The sequence below is a fragment of the Anser brachyrhynchus genome, assembly GCF_964034855.1.
Source record: "Anser brachyrhynchus genome assembly, chromosome: 4".
Classification (NCBI taxonomy): domain Eukaryota; kingdom Metazoa; phylum Chordata; class Aves; order Anseriformes; family Anatidae; genus Anser; species Anser brachyrhynchus.
In genome coordinates this window covers 66,150,630-66,173,324 of record NC_137698.1, presented here as the reverse complement: position 1 = coordinate 66,173,324, position 22,695 = coordinate 66,150,630, and the positions used below count along the sequence as shown (strand labels likewise).

General features: G+C 36.7%; 1 protein-coding gene and 1 long non-coding RNA gene across 8 annotated transcripts in view; one reads left to right on the top strand and one right to left on the bottom strand.

Annotated features, from left to right (window-relative positions):
* Positions 1–1,822: 1,822 nt before the first annotated feature.
* Positions 1,823–22,695, bottom strand: part of STK32B (serine/threonine kinase 32B) — a 175,434-nt gene continuing 154,561 nt past the window's right edge. For 2 of the 7 annotated variants that reach the window (XM_080590340.1, XM_080590334.1), the window contains exons 12-13: positions 2,878–3,015; positions 1,823–2,753 (exon numbers count right to left, since the gene is read on the bottom strand). In XM_080590340.1, coding sequence (XP_080446466.1) covers positions 2,738–2,753; positions 2,878–3,015 — 154 coding nt within the window. In that variant the 3' untranslated portion in view covers positions 1,823–2,737. The other 5 variants (XM_080590335.1, XM_080590336.1, XM_080590339.1 and 2 more) reach the window with 5 other exon arrangements.
* On the top strand, positions 20,742–22,687 carry LOC308194404. The gene is made up of 3 exons (XR_013950507.1): positions 20,742–21,097; positions 21,319–21,415; positions 22,560–22,687. It is a non-coding gene; the product is annotated as an uncharacterized lncRNA (long non-coding RNA).

The following is a 22,695-nucleotide window of genomic DNA, read 5'->3' as shown; positions in this document are numbered from 1 at the left end:
CTCCATAAAATGCCTGTGCCATAACAAACAGGATTCATCTAACTAAATGTCAGTGCACAATGTGCACATCTGAATCTGGACTGCTTGTGTATATTGACTCTATCCTCCATAGAGGCAGAGCTACAGGGAGATCCGTCTGCTGAAGGAGACAATCAAGACAGACCAAATGTATCACATCCTAAAAGCATTTTTTCTCCCCTCTTTATATCTTTGAGCCTAGATCTGGCTAACTGAGCTGCAGGAATGTATATTTTGTTCATGTCTAAAACTAGAGAGGAAAAGTCCTACGCCAGAATTTCTCAGAATTATTACTAGGCTGTGTGATTTTCCTTGTAATACTTGTTTGATCCTCACAATGATCGTCTTATAAAGAATGAGCTGTCTTCTTTTTCTCCTGCTGAACCGTTATTGGTGCCTGCATGACAGGCCAGTTCCTTACAGCGTTTGAAAAGAAAGATGAACTAAGAGAGCATTGTGCCACCAAAATGTAGCTGAGAGTATTCATTGACCTGTGTAGTAAGTTGAGGAAGACAGTTATATGCAACATAAGGTTCAATTTGCAGTCAGTGTCATGGTCTCCAAATAAAGCTGAGCATCACTGCCATGATTTATTTTTTTTTCAAGTAGTAAGGTTGTTTGAGAAATGACCATGTGGTAACAACCATGAAATTAAAGTGTCTGAGTGGGCTTGCATTCATGCATAATACTCTACACACATATTCAAGGAGGTGCCATCCATCAAATAACCAGGCTCATCTCAAAAACAGCTTACTGAAGCATTGGCAAAGACACCCTGAGGACAGCCAGATCGGACTGCAAATGTTCAGAAGTCTCCTGCTGTTAATTAAATTCTACCTGCAGGAAAACCCCTCAGATTTTAATATGCCATTGATGAAATTCTTATACTTTAAAGACTGTGGATTGGGACTTGTGATCCTATAAATTCAGTCTGCGTGGTGGCTGTCTGTGCTTTAGCAGGCAGTGTAGCCTTGTAGGAGGGGCTCTGCAGAGTGGATGCAGACCTGACATCCACATGAGGCACATCCCAGGAATATTTCCTGTTTCACATGTTACTGACCTTACTTCCAAAAGCTTCATGTCTTTAACTTATATTATCTGATACAGCATGGATCCTGCAAGCACTAACAAGTAGTGTCATTCATTTCTGTAGGATTTTTTAATTAAATAAAATCTTTCATTTCTGCCTAGGATCAAGATCCAGACTGAGATCCAAGATCATGATGTATTTTAATTGAAACAGAGAAATAGATTTTTCTGGAAATTATGTCAAATGTTATCCGCTGTGGTCCTTCCCAAGTTAAATAAATATTAAGGGAAAAAAATAAAAATAAAAAACTCATTGTAAGAAGGGATGAGCATGAAACTCATTTATTCTGGGAAATGAAAACTGTCCTCTAAAGAACAAACTCTGCCCCTTTGCTTGATCCTGTGATTTCAGTCTCTGCTCAAATTAAACAAATAAACCCATACCATGCTCATGACAGATGTAAAATATGTACCTTAGTACATTAGTAAACATCTCTGTTGTTGATAGGAACACCATATCATTTCATGAAGCAATAAAAATCTGTATTTTATGAAAATTTTGTGACAAAAATTACGTATAATGTGAAACCAAATTTAAAAATTGATCCAATTACAAAGAACTTTGTTTTGTAAAAGATAAAATGGAAACAATACAGTAAAAACAGATAACTACAAACAAAATGGTTATCACTTCCAAAAGCCTAACATATTTTTTTTAAAGTTGAAATGAAATTTGCTTATGAATGATAACCCTTTAAAAATAAAAGCACAATAAGACAGAACAAATAAGCATTTATTATCAAAATGTGGATTTACAAGTTGTAAAATACATAAATGTATGGATATGTGGATGCTCTTAAAAACAAACAAACAAACAAACAAAAAAACTTTTCATGTCAAGAATACTTTGGATAAAGTATTTTTCTTTTCAAGACAATCCTCGTCCAAAATAGAGCCATGAAAACAAAGACACATGTAACTTCTTCACATTTTATGACAACTAGCTATGAATCTGAGAAAATTCCTAATGTTTTTAGCTCTCCTTGCTAAGTTGCTTTTCAACTCTGGCTCAGTCAGCTTATTCTTACAAATAAAAAGGTCTTTCTTTGTCATAATTAGGAAACACTGCTAATGTGTCTAAACCCGCATCCACAAAAGTCACTAGCAAAACTTTGACTTGGCCAGGGTCACATCTCTTACTACAAAGCAGAATGCATGAAGTTAAACAACAAAGTGAAGACATTCACGCTGCAACATTTCCAATGGGTTTCAGGTAGTTAAATGAAATTATTCAGTGTTTAGCCTATTTGACACTACATTCGCGTATTTACATCATATACATCTGTTATAAATTCAACAGCAGATGTTCAGAAACAGCTGTGTCTAGCAGTTTCACGGAATTCCATACTGGACCATTTTGATTAACAGAGACAGAGAGGACAATGTAAAGCCTTCAAGATAAAGCTGGCCCCAGTATAACCTTGTCTCTTGCAGGTAGCCAGAAACATCGCAATCTTTGAGAGGCTGCCTAATGAATTGTTTCAAGTTTTCTTCCAGGATTTTGAAAAGGAGAGTCAAACCTATAAAACTATATTTTGTTGCTGATGGTCATTTTTTCCAGTGGCAGAGTCAAACGAAGAGCAGGGTGATAGGTAGAACTCCTCAACCGGTGTGCTCCATGGACATGTCCTCAGCTGGGGATCCTGCTGGACAAGTAAGATTGCTTGGGATCCAACGGGCAAAAGTGAAGGCATGCGTGGAGAGGACCTTTCCTTGCCCCCCGCCCCCCCCCCCCCCCAGGGTGAAAGCAAGAATGGGGCTGTAGCTCACTAGCTGCTGCAGCCTCTTGTGCATCCGTGTCCGAGTAAGTTGTTGTTACGTCCATCTTGAAGTTTCCCGTGGCTCTGCAGGGATGCTCTGCTCTCTGTGCTGGAAGTCTGTCCGCTTTGATCCTGCTGCCTTCTTAGTCTGCCCAAGGTTAAAAACATCAAAAGGTTTATAGCTATGATATGCAGATAACTGTATGAGAATAACAGCCATTGTCTGTTTTATGGATAACTACATATACCTGAGTATAAAATAGATTCCTGCACCATTCAATCTCTATTAACTTCCCTATCTTTACTCGTCTTTTAAACACTGATGAATTCCTCCTCCTAAATATGTGTGGTTGAATCTTGGTTAAAACCTGTTCCCATTAAAGCCTATCACAAAGGGCCAGCAGAGGATTGTGCTTTCCCTGGGTTTGGCACCTTTGCCTGGACATAACTTGACAAAGCCTCCACCAGCAAAGGAAAAAACTTGAGGTGAACGTATATTCAGTGTTCCTCTTGTTATTACTTCATACATGGTCAAAGCTTCCAAAGTGGTTTCAAGGGACAACAACAACAAAAAGTCCTGCATTGTTTAAGGACTTTGCAAAGTCATCTTCTGCAGGCATTATTTTCTGGAGAACAGCCACAGCCCTGGTGGCACTTGCATTCTCCACCTGTAATTTTATCAGCAAATTTCTCAGCCTTTCTGTTCAACCCTAGTATCAACGTCTGTGATTTTATTGTGATTCTTGTGATACTTAATGTTGTTTTCCAAAAGCAAAAGGCACAATGTAAGTATTTTCATGAGGAGGGGGAAAATTCATGGGGGAAGGAGGGGGAAGCTTCAAGGGGGAAGCTATATAGTAGAGACCAGTTTTAGGAAAATTAACAGCCTTTTTTTTTTCTTTTTTTAAGAAATTTTTCTCCATTTGTTTTCTTAAAATGGGAAACAGCTAGTGATGTATTCCCCACAAATGCACGAAGAATTGGCACCAGAGACACTGTGGAAGAAGCTGTTTTTAACAGTGACTATAAGCGGTATGTATGATATATTAAAAAAAAAAAAAAAAAGAAAACCTTTGCAAGTAACATTGAATACATAGAAATTATTCAATAATGAAAAGCATACAAAAATGAAACATAAATGATCAGTTTAAAAAAGGGTAAAATAAAGACACAAACTGAAGACTCGGAAAAGAATGTGAAATTCTCTTTAAAATTCTGTCATAGGTAAATAGAGGAATTAAGGAGACTATTTAATGTTAAAATAAACAAAATACTGTACAAATAGGTTAAGTTTAAAAGAGCACAAACATTGACACATTAAATAAAAAATATAAGGCATACTAAAACCAAACAAACAACCAATCCCCCCCCAAAAAAAAAAAACAACACAAAACGCACACAAAAAAAACCAAAACACTACGTTAAAGGAAAAAATTACTAAAAGCAGTGCACCAGAAATGAAGTCTACCAGTGAGTCTATAGGCCAGTGGATGACTGAGTTGTTAGAGGATAGCACAAGAAATATTAGTCCCTAGCTGAAAGGCCAATGAATTATCTTCACCAATACTCATGACAAATGAGCTGAGGGACATTGCTTTCTTTATGAGAAACTTGTCCATCATCTCCGGTCAAACCATTTTTTCAAACTCTTTTTTCAAATGAATGTTGACAAATGATCAAGACAGAAGATTTTCAACCAATGGCTCTAAGAACACTGAAATATATAATTTCTGCACAGCTGAATGGAGTATGTAACTTACTGTTGAAACTGTCTTGGCACCAATGATTGCAAGGCAGCAAATGTGATAGTGTGGGTTTTTTTGTTTGATTTGTTGTCTTTTATTTTATAAGGGCTTCAGAGAAGATCCATGGGACTACCAGGGGAGCAACTGAATCTGACAAAGCCTTGAAGCTCAGGGTCTGAGCTACTGGCCCTTACAAGAGTAAGGTATTTGTAGGCATCAAGACAAAAGGCTACAGTGCTTGGAAACTAAGAAGTCTCTCAATAACAGCATAAAACAGAAAAACACAAGTTTGTTGGTTTTGTTTGTTGTTGCTTTTTTATTTTTATATTTTTCCAAATCACTCAAACTGGCTCAAAGGCAGCATGTAAAGGTTCAAAAAACATGACAGACCAGCCTTGAAATTCCCACTCTTCATAGAGATATTTTCTTTTGTTGTTTTATTTCCATTTATTTTCTTTTATCCTATTCCTGCTCCCAAGGGCTCTTATTGAAGCATAATTGGATTATGGGAGGTTGAAAGTGGTAAAAAAAAGTATATTGTTTTAGCAGTGCTTCATTGTATTCTCTTTTCAGACATTTTCTATTTCTCTACCTAGATTCACTACAGATATTTATAAACTATCAAAGTAACAATAGGCTATATATCAGATCATGTAGTCAAAAATTTAACTGTTATTTAGCTATTTAATAATTTATAAATCACTTTATTATGTGTTTAAAATTATGTTAAAGATTGCGTTATAAGGATTTATTATGGGCATGCTAACAACTACCTACTAGTGTGTCTTGGAGAATGGGAAATTAGACTAAGAATCAGGAGATGCTGATTCTGTTTCTACCTCTGTCACCCTGTGGGGAAATTGCAGCCCTTTTCTGTTCCTCATCCTCTCTCCCAACACGTAGAGACAATGTAGGGGAGTGAAGCTGAGATGGAATAATATCTGTCCAGAAATCTCACATGGACTGGAGATAGTCATACATCTGAGCTGGAAAAATTGTGGCTAAGAACTAGTAAAAAAGCATGTATAAAAATACAAAAGCAAAGAGAGCAGACTGGCCAAAGAGTTGCACGGGAAATATGAAAAAAAAAAAAAGAAGATTGAAACAACTATGGGAGGTCAGAGTATCACAAACATCTAACGAAACCCGGTAGTAAACTTGGAATTCCCAGGAAAGTGTTTAAGGCTCAGCTTTGTTCATCAGGTGAACAAAAACCTCAAAAGTTTGTCTTTAGGCTGTATAATAAGTTTAACAGAAAAGGAACAAAAGTTGCAGATTCAACATGACAGTCATAATTTCAGATTTGTAAAAGACTAAGGCACAGGAAATCCCGATCATAATCATCTAATCGGTCTCAGAAATGTTAGTGGAGAATATTTTCTCTCCCTTCAAACCACTGTAGTGAAAAAGTAAAATAAGGCAATTGGTTTGTATTTCCATCTAGCTCTAAAGTGCAAAGAGACTCAGGTCAAGACCTAAACAAATTTCACCACAGCAGGAGTGTGTGAACAAGCAGTCTCTTCAATTAAAAGGTTGGGCCATTTTCCATGAGAGTTTTTCAGATTTACAAAAACATGGATAGCTCAACACAGTCCCTGTGATCATTGCAAAATAAATGCACTCTGGTCCATTCTGTTTAAAAATAGCACTAGTGCATTAAAACATTTGTCAGAAACTGCTTTTTAGTATGTGACTTTTCTTTCCTTTAAGTTGATACAGCTACAGCCTTTAATAACTTGATAAAGGCCCAGGGAAAATGAATGAGTTGATGGGGACTTGGCTGCTGTGGATCCAAACCAGGTAGCTGAATGTTGTGAAGAGAGGTTAAATAGTGAAATGTCCAGCTGTGAGTGAAAAAAGTGAACAAGTGGCTCTAGTGAATAGTTAGGAAGAAAAAACCTGCAGGGAAAAGAGGCTGAAAAGGAGTTTGCACAATGTCTATTACATTTATGCCACAAAATTCTGTACAAATAGATAAGTAAGCTCAGAGACAGTTATGCTGGGAATTAAGAGTGGCTCTGCTGAACCAATAAATAGATAAGCACAGATTTCTTTGCCTTCACCATAGATCCATGCAATATCAGTAATGTGTGACACTGAACATAGAGCAACCTCCTCCCTGGCAGCGAGGAAGAAAGAGGCTGTACTGACCACTTGGGAATGTATCAAGAAAAGTAACTGAGCCCTCAGTCAAGTCTTGGGCTTCATCAGCATTTCTGGTTAAGAAAAAGTGGTTCTGTCATATATGAAGAGGTTTTAAAGATTCTTATCTTGATTTCCAGAAATTATAGTGGAATCCCTGCAGTGTTGATTTCTAGTGCTGGGTCTTGAATCAGATATTGGTGAGTAGAAGAAAATTCAAAGAAGAGGGAAAAATTATTGCCCCCCCCCCAAAAAAAACAAAACAAAAAAAAAACCAACTCTGTATCAATGTAAAGCAGTGGCATCGGGCTTGCAAAATGTCCTGTTTGAGAGCTTTAAGAAGTCTGTTAAGCTGCCTGTCACTCTTGTTTGTTCTAGCCAGGCCATACCTTGTGTATGATAACACCTTGGTGCAGCTGGTATATTTACCAGTGGGTGCTGCCCAGCTGCCAGTTTGAAACCAAACCCTCAGAAGCATTTCAAACAGTGGGAATACACTCAGCAACCATACAGGAAAGAACTTGTATTGACAGAAAGATAATTTAAGCCAGCCAGAACTTCCACTCCATGTGTACCAGGTCCCACAGGACACTCTTTTTATTACAGATAATTTGCAAGTGAGCTTGCCGGTTTTGCAAATCAGTGTCCTGGGTGTGTAAGAAAAAAAATGGTGTGAGTGGATAGTGGAATTTGCTTTATCATTTCTAGATTTAGCATTTTACCTTGGCCTATTGATATTTCTACCCCCTTTCCAGTGAAAACAGATGCATTTGCTTGTGGTTTGGGGAGAAGGTGAGCTTAATAAGTCAAGCTTTAGAAACCGGGAATAATAAGTCAATATTCAGAAACTGTAGCTTTATTGCAGTAAAAAGAGTTCCACTAAAGGAAACTTTTACATCTCTTGAAAGGAACCCTTAGGAGTAGATAAATCTATGGAACATTTTATCCCAGTTATTCTTCACAAGGGAGGAGGTCTAAGGTCAGAAAAGAGCAAGCATGTCTATGCTAGCTTTTCAGATTCAAGTATCCTGGGGGACAGATTGCTAAATAGTTAGAAACACACCTCAGTTCTATGATTTAGTAGCTACATGTAAGTAATGCTGATGTCTTCTGCAGATGGCCTTTCTGGAAGGCTAATTACAAACATGTCCAAATCAGGAGGAAAAAAAAATGAAGGAAAAAAAAAAAAAAGAAAAAGCAACTGATGTACTACGAAAAATGACAGTGCTAAGAAAAGCACTATTTCAACTGTATTGTCTCTGTACATATCAGTCTGGCTTGCCTACTGGAGCACAGATACAGATGTTACAAGGGGGATTTCAGAGCAACAATAAAGACACTCCAAATACCATATTGTTAGAATATCAGTCAGTAAACATAGACTTTTTGTAAGTCAGTATCCTCCCAATATACTGAACATTTTCATTCTCAATAGAAAATAGCTGTCAACGACATTTTGTAAGGAAGAAGCCAGAAAGTTACAGACACAGGTATTGTTTTGTTATATCCTGGTTCTAAAAAATAGAAATGTGGAAATTATAACTAAATATAACTAAAACTGATGGGTATTCTGGAAAACATCCAACAATATTGCAAAAATCCCAACCAAACTGAAAATGATTTTTACAGAGCGATATAATACTGTAAAGGTGGACCCCATAAATCATGAAATATCCTACAGCAGCAACATCTCATAGGGATACTTACAGATCTGGGAATACCCAATGTCTCTAGCCAAGATACTGGCTAGCTGTAGAAAGTCAAGGTGCTGATGGTACGCTAGGTGTCAGTCTGGTGCCCACTACTATCACCACTATTTTTTTTAATCTTAGTCATTGTTCAATATGATAATGATGCAACAAATCTGTGAACAAACTGAAGCCTGTTAACAAATATGGTTGATAATATGACCAGAACTGAGTAAGTACTACATATGTACAAAGTCTCCTTCCACTATATGCCAGAAAAGGGCTGTGGTGAAGCCCTAATATTATCCCCCAGGGATTGATAGCAGGCAGTAAAGAGATAACACTACCTTGAGGGTGAAATCCGGATTCCCTGCCCTCTCTATGTGGCTGGGAAGGGCTGGAGCAAGGCAGCAAAAAAATCTGGGTGAAGGAATCAGATGTGATCAATATGACTGCTTCCTCAGGGTGGTAGCCATGGGATAACTTCCCATATGTCCATAATGATAACTAATCTGTGGTGATAATAACTAAGCACTGTTTTACCAAATAGTCAAGAATTTGCTATCTAAAGAAAGGAAAATGATTAGTGGCTGGTTGTAACCTCATCAGAACTGTGTTTCCTGCTCTGTTACACATAAAGCAAAGATGAGACTTTCAACCCAAACATTTTGGTAAACCGATATGGCACTCTAGAACTCCACAAAGTATATCCCCACCCATTTCCTTCATTCCAGTCAAAAAGTGTTAAAATAAAACTTAATGGGATTTTGGAGTCTAACTGGCAATAAAACTTCTTTATTTCTTCCTTGTGGAACAAGTATATAACTGTGTTCCTTACATTTTGGAGTGGTTTTACACGGAGAAACTTGTTCTGAGAAAGCATTTGGACTGTGAAGATTCAAAAGCACTCACCCTGTTACCTAAAGTCCAACACTACCCTTGGTATTGCTAACTTGGAGTGTGATAGAAAATATAAGCAGAAAGCTGCTGGATAACTTGAACATTACATGTCTGTATAACTGTTAAGAGAAAGCATATGTTTTGGTCCACCTCTCCAACCTAAATAATGCGTGTTCAGTGACAAATAAATGGTAGACAGGGGAAAGCTAACAATGTTTGTCATAGCAGCTCATTTTCTGGATCAGCTCTTCCAGCAGATCCAAAAAGACTCTGTTCCCTTGTTTCATGCTCAGTAAAAACGTTCATGGCACCCATAATTTGTTGTGGTTTAGCCAGAACAGATTTAATTCCCCAAGCACGTGCAATTTTTTAATTTTATTAATTTTATTTTATTTATTTTATTTTATTTTATCTTATTTTATTTTATTTTATTTATTTATTTATTTATTTTTAAATCCCTTATTTAAGCTTTATAGAAGCTTGTACCCTTCAGCAAAAGTGTACATACTACAAAATCAGGGCAGTTATTTGGCAATAATATGTAGGTCCTGCAGTGTTCACACATCTTTTTCAAAAATAATGGGTTTTATGCATGCGCATCTTATACTCCACTTTGAAAACTTTCCCTGCTATTTTTGTGCCATCATTTTATCATCAATTGCAGGCAATGATTGTAGAAATATTGATAACCGAGCATGATTTCTGGGACAATAAGCAGCTTGGCTTGTCATCTGGCTGCCACTGTGGGGAATAAGAATTGAGTTTGATACATGGACGCTTAATAATTTTCTGCCTACAGTTTTGAAGGTTTTTCTTAAAAATTGACTCTTGCTTTTTCCTATTTTATAAAATTGAAGAAGCTGGCAGTATTTTGCAATTGTAAATGAGTTCTACTATTTCTCTTATATCTCCATTATTCTGCTTACTAGTTCTCATCTGCCAGGTTTTTCATTCAACTATATTTTTTAGTGAAAAGGTAAAATAAAGAAGAAAAAAGAAGTGAGCAAAACATCTGATGAAGTTATTTTTAACTGAATGAGTGTATTTGGAAAGAATAATTTCTGAAACAAAATAGCCACCAAATATATCAGAAAAGTGTTAAAATTCCTGTCTGGTTTCTTTTCTAAAAAGCTAACGAAAATGAGTTTGCGAGTAGATTAGAAGTTCAGAAAAGTTGCTTACTTTATAATTCCATGCATAAAAAGAAGAACACTACCTTTTGCCCAAAGTAAATATTAAGCATTAACATGCTAACAAAAAAAGAGCAAATAGAACACTTCTGGATTATCCTCACAGGAAATCCCGTTGGTGCAAGCTACAGATCCCATGGTGACCTTTCATGCTTAGGACTGCTTTCCAATGGTGCAGGCTGAAGAGCTGGCATATGACTAGAACACATGAGCAGAGGTAAGTCCTGGTCTTCAGTCTCTGGCCTAAGTCTTAGAAATTTCTCATTTGTAAAAGAAGAGTTTTGATTTCATTACAATATATATCAGAACTAATTGAAATAATAATCCAGCATAAGATTAAGTTACCTGGTAACCTGAGTATCTGCCAAACTATTAATTTATGTCATAGCCCCCAGTGGTATCCAGGAGGGTTCTTATGACAAACAGCAAATAATGTTCTGCGTGTAAATGTCATTGATCTCATTGACTGCATTCATACCAGAAGATAAAATGGTGGAGGGATAGATGCCTGGAAGCTAAGTGGCATAGGCTGGGTTGCATCTTTTTGGATAAACTCTCTAATCTCCAAAACACTTTTTTTTTTTTTTTTCTATGTTAATCTTTGAAATGTGAAGGTGTTTGCTTCGGGGAATGATTTTGGTCAGGGAAAGAAATATGCCAGGGACCATAGAAGACTGCCTATATTCCTCCTTTTAAATATTTGATAATACCATCTTAATGATTGTGCTGCCCTTTACCCATTTGGAAGAGACATAGGTAGACATGAAATACATAGGAAAAAAATGTAGAATAAAGAAGTAAAAATAGACAAAATACAGCAATGAAGGTGTAAAATGCAGAATAAGAAAAGGAAAGGAAGTGGAAAAAGAAGAACTAGACACCTGAAAAATGAGAAAGTATTTAAAAGAATGTCAAAATTGGAAATCTAATTAATTTAACTAACTAACCATACATCTAATTGAAACTAACTCCTGAGACAGTTGTATATAGCTAATGTGCTTCTTTATTTAATGAAGTCTTTACACACAGCAGATGGGCAGTAACCATGGCAGAGTTAATATTGAGCTCTTCTTTTCTTTAGTCTGTGTACAGCTTGTGTTGTGTTTTCATGAAAACAGAAACATCTGAAAAGTGCTCGAATTTAGAAAGATTTTTCAAATAAACAAAGAAGGCACAATCTTACTCTGTGCCAGAGGAGGTTTGGGTCAGACCAGGACAGACTTGAGGATGGGCTGGAGCAGACTCAACACTCATCATGCAGCAACATCAGCTTTGAGTCACACAACTCCAGACTGAAAAGAAGAGTCTGCAATGTCAGATAATTTTTCCCCACTCTAGATTTTGTGTGGCGAACCAGCTTATACACAGAAGCTTTAAGTGAAACACAATGGTATTGTTCGCTTATGTAATAGTGGGCATGCATTTTGGGAGACCTGGGTCCAAGCAGTATCCTCATCAAACCAGTAGCAAGGGTGGAAGTCTCATGAGTCCTTAGCTCTACTTTAAAAACATTTGCTCTTACAATTTGCTTGTTCTTGGCCTGCTCACATGGCTAGGTACATAAAGCTCAAATGCGGTTGCCCCAAAAGCAGAGTTTAGTGCTATATGAGATGCCCTCGATTACCTGACATCGACAGAAAGCAGATACAACAGCAGACCACAGAAGACTTGTGCCTGTTGGACTGGCAGCTAGGCATTTATTTTCACATAAATGAACTGAGCCCACAGCTGTGGGATAGATTTTATGCCAGCTAACTGTAGACAACTGAAAGATTAGTTCAGGCTCTCTGTACAAGATAAATAGAGGCTCTGACATAGAATAATGAGTTCCAGCCTAAGTTATCTGATATATGTGTCACAGACCAACTTTGAGAGATACAAGTCTCTCCTCACTGACTACTAAAGGAGCTTAAACTAAATAAATGATTTTAAATTGATTAGTTTAGAAGAATACAGTCCTGTTGCTTCCCCAGAAAAATAGAGATACCCTTCCCTCTCTGAACCACAGACTCAAGTCCCTTCCTGTCTAGCAGCTGTATAAACTCTCTGCATGCTGCACTGCTTAGCAGAGGCAATTTGCTTCTGGATTAGAGCTAATTTATACCCACAATGTTCAGGCGAGCAGAAGCTGAATAGTCCCATCAGCCTGGCACATACCACAAGCTGATAAACACTGCCAAGGGCTGGGTAAGGAAGTCACTCTGAAGCACAGGGGTGCAATTACCTGTTCATCCATGCAGACATGCCATCTAATTCCTATTTATTTCAGATACCTTTGAAAATCTTGCACAAACCCTTTGAAGTAGGAGTTGTTCTGCATCTAACCCATATTTAACTCAGTCTGTTTTTGACCCTAAACATGTCCCCTTGGTTTTGACTGCTTCAGTAGAAACAAGCACATTCTCAGATCTGTTTTCCTAATACACTGTGACGTATGTGTTTTGATTGCTCAGTAGATTACCATGTAATCATTCAAATAACTCTGTTTTAACTCCATTTAAATTTAAATGACTGAGGCACAGACTAGAAGTTATGCTTTATTACAGCTGAATGTGAAAAGGAAAATTCTGGAGAAGTATCCCTGTGTAGCACAGATGTCTTCTTGCACCATTGACACTCATGACATTTACTTCCACCTTTTCCAAAAATCCTTCGGGAAATATGCTTACACTATGGGTAATTGATTCAGGTTGATGGTTCCTGCTGAGTAATTACACTCACTAAATGCCTGTGAATATAATTTTCTATCAACCAGCAATTTATAATCAAGCATAATGGGTTCAGGTGCACATATGGAGTGAGTGACATGTGAAATACTAGTATGTGGAAGTCAAGTAACAAATTATACTGGATGCTGCAGCATGTTGACCTACAGTGTCTTGAGATCTCAGGTTTACCTTGGGAATTGGTAAAGCAAAATAAGAGAGATGAGATGAAGTAAATAAATGAAAACAGCAAATGAGGTGCAAGCATTTAAGAAAATGAAAGTAAAACTACCGATTATGACTAACATTAAAACCATGCTCAGACTAGAAGCATAGGTGTCTCTTAGAAATGGGCTATTGGCTGTCCAAGACCAGATGCATGAACAATATATGTCTTGTTCTTTTCAAATTTACATTGTAAAATGTGAAAAGTTTTAGTTTAGCTGTATCTACAGATCCACATGCACAAGCAACAGGAAAGCAGCTCTGAATTTTCCCAGTAAAGTATTGGTTATTAGACCGTGGGAATACAATAAGATTTTTTTTTCCCAATTTGTTAGAATCCAGTTTATAAATTGCAAATACTTGCCTGTGAATAAGGGCATCTCTCAGCAGCGTGAGCCAAAACTCATTCTCAAAAAGGACACATGCTTTCTAGCCTGCCTCAGGTGTATCTCCTGAAAGACACGGCATAACCCTGTCAGCAGTTAGGGAGCTCACAGGAGTTGCTTTGGCATATTCTCTTTATTCTTTTGGTGGAAGTTTCTAGGTAGAGTGATCTTTTGAGTCACATCCAAATGAAATATATGGGGAGAAGGACAATTCCTTATCTGCATCTAGAGGGAGACCTACTTTACTGGAAAACAACAGCTATCTCCATCGAGACACTGAGACTCAGAACACGTTACAGAGGAGATGGAGTGAAGATGCCTGTTAACAGACAGCAAATCACACCAGTGAGCATAGTTCTACTAACAGACTGAGAACTTAAAGGCAAATAGTAATGTGGTGCCTGTGACATGCCTGCTGCCTTTGCAGTGATGGTGTCTGCAGCTCTGTGCCAGTTACCCAGCGTGGTCGATTACCATCACAAAGCAGGACTGAACAAATGGGCAGCCAGCCATCACTGTGATGTTGTCATTCAATCCCATCTCATTTCTTCTTTTTGCCTTTCATCCCTGTCCCCTACTGCTGAGGAGAGGATCCTGGTTCAGAGATGAGTGAGGAGTATCATAGCTATGCCATCTATTTTTTTGCATATCAGCTCCAATTTCTTTAATGTGGCATCTCTAAAACTGCAGCTCCATAAGAGCCATACAATCAATAATTTAAGAATTAAGGTATGTGGAAAGCTAGTCTGGCTCTGCCTGATTATTGGGACTTGACAATAAACACTCTCAAACTGGAATAAGTGCCTGGGAGGTGGCTGGTACAGTAATTCACTTCTACTCTTGCAACAACAAGTTTCCAGGAATTGTGCTGTGAGTTTCCAGGGAACAACCACAGCCTGCACTGACCTCCCTGCTGTCTCATGTCTCTCCACCTATTCTTCATTAGAGATTTCTCTGCTAAAGTCCAAAACTTAGAATCACAAGAAGTCTAGATCTTGTGTAGCTCTTTTATTCACTGGAGGAGAGACACCCTCACCAAAAGGAGACTTAGCAAGTAGCTTGCTTGTGATCACACAGCAAAATATCAGCCTTCAGTAATCACCAAACCTCCTTTCACAATGCATGGAAAGTTGATGTCTAACAGAGGGATCCACAGAAGCCACTGTGTTGAACACAAAGCTGTCTGGGTTAGTCTCTGACTAACAGACGGGACACCAGACATCCCCTAAAACACAGCAGGAGACAAACTGAATCTTCCCTAAATCTTTTACTGTCAAAAATTTGCTTTACTTTCGTTATTTATGAAAAGAATATGTATATACCTGTATATATACATCCATATACATATGTATGTACATTTTACTGCAAGCCTTGTGCTATTATGAAGACTCTATATGAAGTTGGAGACAATATAAGCACTGAGATAACATAAAAGCACATATTCAGTCATCCCATCTAACACAGATTCCCATCTCAGAGTGGCCCCCTTCTCATCTCAGAGTGGACAATGTCAAAGAACAAGTCAAATGGAGACAAATATCTGCTGTGGCATATCCTCCCCTCTGCTGAAATTTCCAGACTTTCTAAGCCAATGAACACGTGGGGGGGTCTCATGGACCTTGATGGATTTTTCGCCATGAATTTCTCTTTCTCTTTGAATCTTTTCATACTTTTAATACCAAGAACACCCCTCGGTGATACGCTGCATTGCACTACAAGGCATGGTTTGTTTTCTTTTAAACCTGAAGCCTGATAACTTCATGCCCTTGAGTTACCAGAAAGAGTGAATATTCATTTCTTAGCTGTCTCTTCAATAACTTTCATAACATATTATTATTTAACCAGTTTCCTTCTTTTCAGTTGTCACTTCTCTGAGTTCAAACTATTTTGAGTCTATGAAATTATTCATTGTAAGCCCTGACACATTTTTTTTTAATCCTGTTTTTGTTTTTCCTTTTATTTCCATTTTTTCTTTGTTTGTTTGTTTGTTTTTTATCATTCTAAGTCTACAATTTATTTTTTTTTGAAATAAGGAAGTGAACTTATACACAAAATTGTGCAGATATATGTATTTGAACATATACATGTATGAACACAATAGCATCTTGATGTTCATTTCTTTATAGCTTTCTTTGCAATTTTGAACATATTAACAGCTCTCGGATGTCCATTAGACATTGGGCTATCCATACATTTTTCAAAATCTCTCCCCTTCATAACTGAAGCTAAGTTATAGTCTATTGTCTTGACGGTAAATTTTAGATTAATTTCTTCCTAACTTCTATGCAATTATCAGCTGAATTTCAGCTTCCATTTTCTTATTACCCTGCAACTCAGACCTGTGACTATCATCACCTACTGCAGCTCTTTGCAACAGATATAATTTTGGCTATTCTGGTATCTTAAGTGGATTTTGTCACCTCAGCATTCATCTCCCTTTCCAACCTATCTATGAATATAATCAGTAAATACACAAAGTCTCAGAATGGCTCTCAATAATCAGGTAATATCATAATTAGTTTATTTCTGCATTACTTCAGCAACAGTTCCCAGTGCTTCCCTACTCCAGGGTGAGGAGTTCAGCCTCAGTGATTCATTCTTAACTTATGGAGACTCCTAATGAGTGAGAATTTATGCCAGTGTAGGACATGAGGAGAAATGAAGGGAAATCATGAAGGTAGTGCCCTACAGACTATATTTGTGCTGTGTTACGTATACAGTCTTCATTTATCATAGACATGATTTTTCCAATGTAACTTATTTTTAAAAATGTATTCTATAATGATAAGAACCATAAAAATTGATTCGATTCTGAATTCTGAGGTGCAACAATGAAGATATTTTTGCCTTTTCTCTGCATTTGAATAGACTTTTGTTTTCGAGTATGAAATGTGTATTTCATGTGTATTTGTCTTAAGTTTTGATATAAATGAAAAACAATTGCTGTCCAACAGTGCTGAGGATCTGTATTGATTATCCTGAACCTTTAATACTCTCCACTGCTGTGATAGTGAGATTGCTCTGATATACGCAACCTTCCCGGGATGTTCACTTGATAAAGTGTATCTACTACAAAGATGTGCCTACTTTCTTGGGAAAACTTAGGCCATTTTTCCTGGGAGGCTTTGAAAATGAGGTTCCATATATTCATTAACCTTTTTATTTTCCTTCCATGAAACTGTGAAAGGAAGACATTATTGAAACGATGGCTTTTGTGTGACTCGTATTTCCTCAAAACAGTGAATTTGAAGGTACGCCTACAGAAAAATAATCAGCTTGGACTTGCTAATGCTTAAATCTTGGCAGTGTGGTTTGCCAAGAAAGGAGACACATTTGGCTTGGTAATTCTAAGCCAGTAATAATGAGTGGGAATCAAAGGCAGAAGTGAAAGGGTCTGTGTGACCATGCAGTGGTTATTAGCACTGAAAAACAAGTTAGATTTAATCATGTTTAGTAAGGCATCTTTCTAATTAGGTGAGATTGCAGGAGCAATCTCCAAAAGCAGACATATCCATTACAAAAGCGACAAGAAAGACATCAGTGAAGAGCAGCAGAACCACTTGAAGTGCTCCTATAGAGATGGGTTTAATTTGAATCAAGGTCATCAGAAGTGGCAGGAGAAGAAAAGTTGTGCTGTAGCCCCAGCCAAAAAGCATTCAGATATTATGGGGATTGTGAAAATATAAATATCTCCAGAGATACTAAATGACATAAAATATCTGCTAAGAAAAGAACATTGAGAGAGGTGTACTGCAAATCATTATGAATATTCTATTCCAATCAAACTGAAATGAGAGACAGCTCTCCAGAACTCTGGTTTTGAATCTGAAAAGACAATTGAAAGGAAAGAAAAGGAACTACAGGAAAAGAGGAAATAATTTTGGTCTTATAAAAGTGGAGAGAATATTATGTCAGTTTTTTGCATGTGATATGGACAAAATCATGCAATGTGATTTTAAACATCATAATATGCTTAAAATTTGGTCCCTCACCTTTTGCTGTTTATTCTGGAAGTAGATTTCTGTCTGTTTACCTAGAGTTGTTCAGCATCTTTTAGGAAAAAACTAGGTATGGCCAAACAGTATGTACTGTGGCTGGAAAAGAGGAGAAATTGTGAAGCAGCCATCTGACTGCTTCAGTTCGTGGTATAATTTTTGGTGTGTTTGCTTTGAATGAATATTAAGAAAAAGTAAGGTGTCCCAGGGGCATAAGAAAAAGGCAAGACTGCTCAAATCAATGGAAACTAGAAAGCTGAGTATCATAGCAGTGTTATTACAGGATATTAGTATTAAGTGAAAAAACTCCAACTTTAAAATCATTAGAAAGTTTTTGAAAGTTTCCACTAAAATTGATAAAAATATGGATATTTTGCTCATCACTCCATCCTTTTTATTAAAGTAGCTCTGCAGAATTTGAATCCATTTTAATATCCATTGTATATATGAAATGCATGTTCTGTTCAGTAAAATGTGGCTATATGATTTTGCTTTCATTAGTAGGCTGATAATTTTGATGACAAGTTTGTGAAGCATTCAGCTGAAGAATTATTCTGCCTGAGGTGCAGATATTTCCTGTGTTTTCTCTGCTGTTCTTTGTTTGCTCACCTCTTTAATCTTAAAGACATCTTTCAGGGAGAGGAAGAGGCTCAGGAACCATAAAGGGTAAGAAATTTGATTCTACTACAAGCAAATATTGCCTCTATTTCTTCATTTTTGGCTATTTCAGGTTTTGGATGTTCATAAACAAATGTAGTTGTACACGAAGATTTGTTTAGCGATAACAGCACTAAAATAGCAATATAATCTCGGCTCAGCTTTTTAATAAAGCTATGAACAAACATTTTGGCTTTATCTGTGCAATCATTTATTTTATTTTTTTTTTAACCCTGAATAAAATATAGCCTACAGCTTCTAAATAAGATCAACTTCTCAAAAAATTGCTGGCAATATTATGGGACTACATGTTCAGATAGTGCAGAACATTCAGTGTGTCATTTCTAGATATAATAAAACATTTATCTGTAGAAATATATTTAAAAACAGATAAATTCCATTTGTCAGCAGAAAGAGCCAATCAGGTCCATGAAATCAATATCAGATAATATTCTACAACTAAGAACCAGCACACAGACCATTTTAGATCACAGTTTATTTAGTTTACACATGCAAAGGTAAGCAAGAGATTTTACTGACACTCTTGCAGAAGAATAGAAAACATTGGCTCCACCACTTTCAAACTTGTATTGCAAAAGGCTGTTTTTTATATTATTATTTTACTTTGCACTGGAACATTGTGTAACTCTGTCTTAAAGGTACTGCACAATAAAACCAGTATGTACAGATGACATACACTTGTGTTATATCTTAATTTGTATCTTAATTTGTAGCTCCCATTTAGTGACATATTGATGTTAATAAGAGTAAAGACTTCCATCTAGAGATACTTCAGCCACTCAGATATCTGAAGCGCTGGGAAAAATAAAATCAGGAAAAAATCGATTTACAAAGTAAGGGATTATATTATGGATACTTTATGTTTTCCTGCATAAATGCAGATGAAGGTATAAAACTACCTCTTCAGAAAAGCTTAAGCATTTTACATGAAATAGAAAGTATTTGCAAACCATGTACATTGCACATCCCTGAAGCTGCTCCTCATCTGCTATTACATTATTTGGAGTTGTATATAAGTGCCCCAAAAGTAAAGGACATTGGGTTTGGAGGCTGAACGTGGCTCAGATTCAGTTTTCATAAACTATTTCATTAGAAGAAATGGGGTATCATAGGAATGATTGTTGACTCAATCACAAAAAGACCGGAGTGTTCAGGATCCATTTCACAGACATGAAGGCTGCATTCCCATCAGATTTTTTAAGTTTCTCCAGACTGTTTTATAGGATTAACAGTAATGAGAACAAACCTAGCTAAACTGAAACACAGAACTACACTTGGAGTTCTCTTCTATAAATGCTATTTTTAGTATATAGGACAGATTTTTGCACTAATAAAAATCTTATGAAAATTGACATATTTTTTTTTTCATGTTATGGAAGCATCTCTGTTTGATATAGTTGTTTTCTGGCTTTTTCTAGAGAGAAACTAGGAATAGTTGGTCCTCCCTTCGGTCTTTCTCATCAGCCTAGTGAATTCTGAATAGTGTCACCAGAAGAAGCTGTGTCATCAGCTATTTGTAAGTAAAGGCACACAAATCTAACTTTTGTTACCCATTGATGACAAACACCGACTACGCTTTACTCAGGAAGCCACGTACAGTTCAGTCCAACGTATAAAGAAAACAGCTAACATTGTGACTCTTTCTTTCCGAGTTCTTAAGAAAACACACCTGCTCTATCATTCTGTAGTGTATGTTTGTGCTCTCTGACTGTACACAACATCTTACTTCTTTGCAATTCTTCAAATCCTTTCATCCTCTCTCATTAAGTAGTAAAAGTGAAGATATCAGCTACATAGTTAAACCACAGTCCAACCAAATAAAGTTCAAGGACAATGCAAGTCTTACTGAGAAGGTATATTGCTGAACGCTGCTATCTGGAAAAAACATTAGTTCTTTTAACTGTGTACTCATTTGACTGCATGGCTTAGCTAAAATGGACTCTTCCTTCCTCATTCTCTCATTTTACTTAAAACATTCCCATAAATACTCATTTCAAATTACCTAACTTCTGAAAGCAATAGGAAAATGAAAATGTGCACATTCTCTCTTTGCCAGCATTAATTTGCACTATTAAGTTATTTCATTTGGTCTCTTGATTCTTTTCTGAATTATTTTCAGCATAGCGAGACTTTTCTTTAACCGAAAAGTTCAGTTTTTCCTCCTGTACTTCTTTGAAAGGAAATTAATACGGCTTATTCCAAGATTTGTAATATCTGTTGCGGGACAAAAGATACAAAGTTAAAAAGAAACACAGTTTGGGATTATCAACAAGATGTTCAATAAAAACGAAGTCTGCTTTTCGTAGGAGATGTTTAGCAAGTACTGCACTGCAAGATGTGGAATTGCAATGGTTAATACTGCACTCTATCGGTATGTCATTACCACATGACTCTATGTTGCTCAATTAGAAACACCTGATTATTTATTTATTTTTTTTTCCTAGCCTACTTTTAGTTTGGAGTTTCTTTTACCTTGAAAGATGGGCTAAATTTTTTCATCTATGATTTCTTAGGATTTACGTGCTACTCTGTGCCACTGAAGTAAACTGAGTGGAAGGCTTATATCACAATGAAATGTGACTTTTTAAGCTGACTGTAATGAATTATCTAAGTAAATATGCAGATATTTTCAAACAGCTAGACTATATAATCAGTTCTGCTCTGTGCAGAGGAACGTGGATGAATATCAAAACATCCAGCTGTGTTAATCTGAGACTAATTTAAAACTAATCTGAGACTTCTTGAGATTAACACCTATGCAAATGATATAATCACTTACTGGATATGGTTTTCATAGGAACAGCTCATGTCTTTGGAAATCCATGTAAATGCATCCTCAACCTGTACACCCAGTCCTAAGCCTGTACTCACAGGAAGCTCTAAGGAAACCCACGGTGAGTTACGCTGGCATACACTGTAGAGCCTCTTCTCTCCACTATGATATCTGTGTCTGTTGTTGCTCTTGTTTTGTTCCTATTAACTTGAATTTACTTTGTGCTTCAAAAATTTGACCTCTGCTTCTCCCCAAATTTGTTTTTCTTTAACTTTTTTATTTTTGTCTTTGAAAAATATTACAGAAATTTCTCTGTGTCCTTCTTCAGCTCTAACACAATTTAAATAAATGATAGGGATCTGGCATAAGACAACAGAGGATCTGTTGTGGGTCTGTACAAGATATTTTTCCTTTACCTTGCTAAAGACAATCTAGCAATGCCTGAAACACATATTCTGAATAAAGTGCATGTGTTTTAGCCTTCTCTTCCATTGTACTGGTACTCCATTTAAACTTTTTGATCTCTCATCAGCCTCTCACAGTCCTTTGCAACAGAAAAACAGGGTGCTAATTTCTTTTACGACATTGTGTCAACTGTGCAAAGTTGACAATGCCTTTTTCAGTTTTAATTACATAAAACAGTAATTACTTGCATTATAAGCATTAAGATATTCAGAACTTTTACATTAATTTCTAACATTTCACAACTCCATTAGAAAAGCTTGCAGATATAATTAGGTCAAATGAAACCACTGAACATACTAGGATGAAATAGAAAAAATTGATCAAGGGCACAAACAACTCTCCTGTTACGACCTATATCCATAATAAAAACAGGTCCAGAGTGGCTCTAATACAGTAAACAATCTGAAATGTGGTGTATTAATAGGACTAGGAAGATTATTGACATCCCTGGGATTCAGACATGTGTCTCTACTGATTCTGGCTGATACCTAAAATATGAAGCATTTTCTCTCTGTCTGATCTAGTTTTAATATTTAGTCCTGTTGAAATAGCCTATGATGAAATAACCTGTTTCATGGTGGTGAAATATGAATAGGGTTTCCAAGTCAGAACATTGCAGTTCATATCATTAAAATTTCATGAGGTGTCACTTCCTTTGGTGTTGTCTAAATTGTGAAAAAGCAGCCCTTGTATATTATTCCCTTTCCTTATTTGTTAATGACTTATCTGGAGAAGTGTTGGTGACATTTACCTTCTCTCTATAACATACTTTCACCATAAGCACTTCTGCTTGCTTTCAGAGATGGAACTACAAAACTGTCACACCAGAAACTAAGAGGAAGAAGTCATTGGAAACCCAGCCTTTTAGCTGCTGCTGCTGTGATCATTAATCACTTTTCTTTACACTGGAAGAAAAAAAAATCATTCTCAAATTAA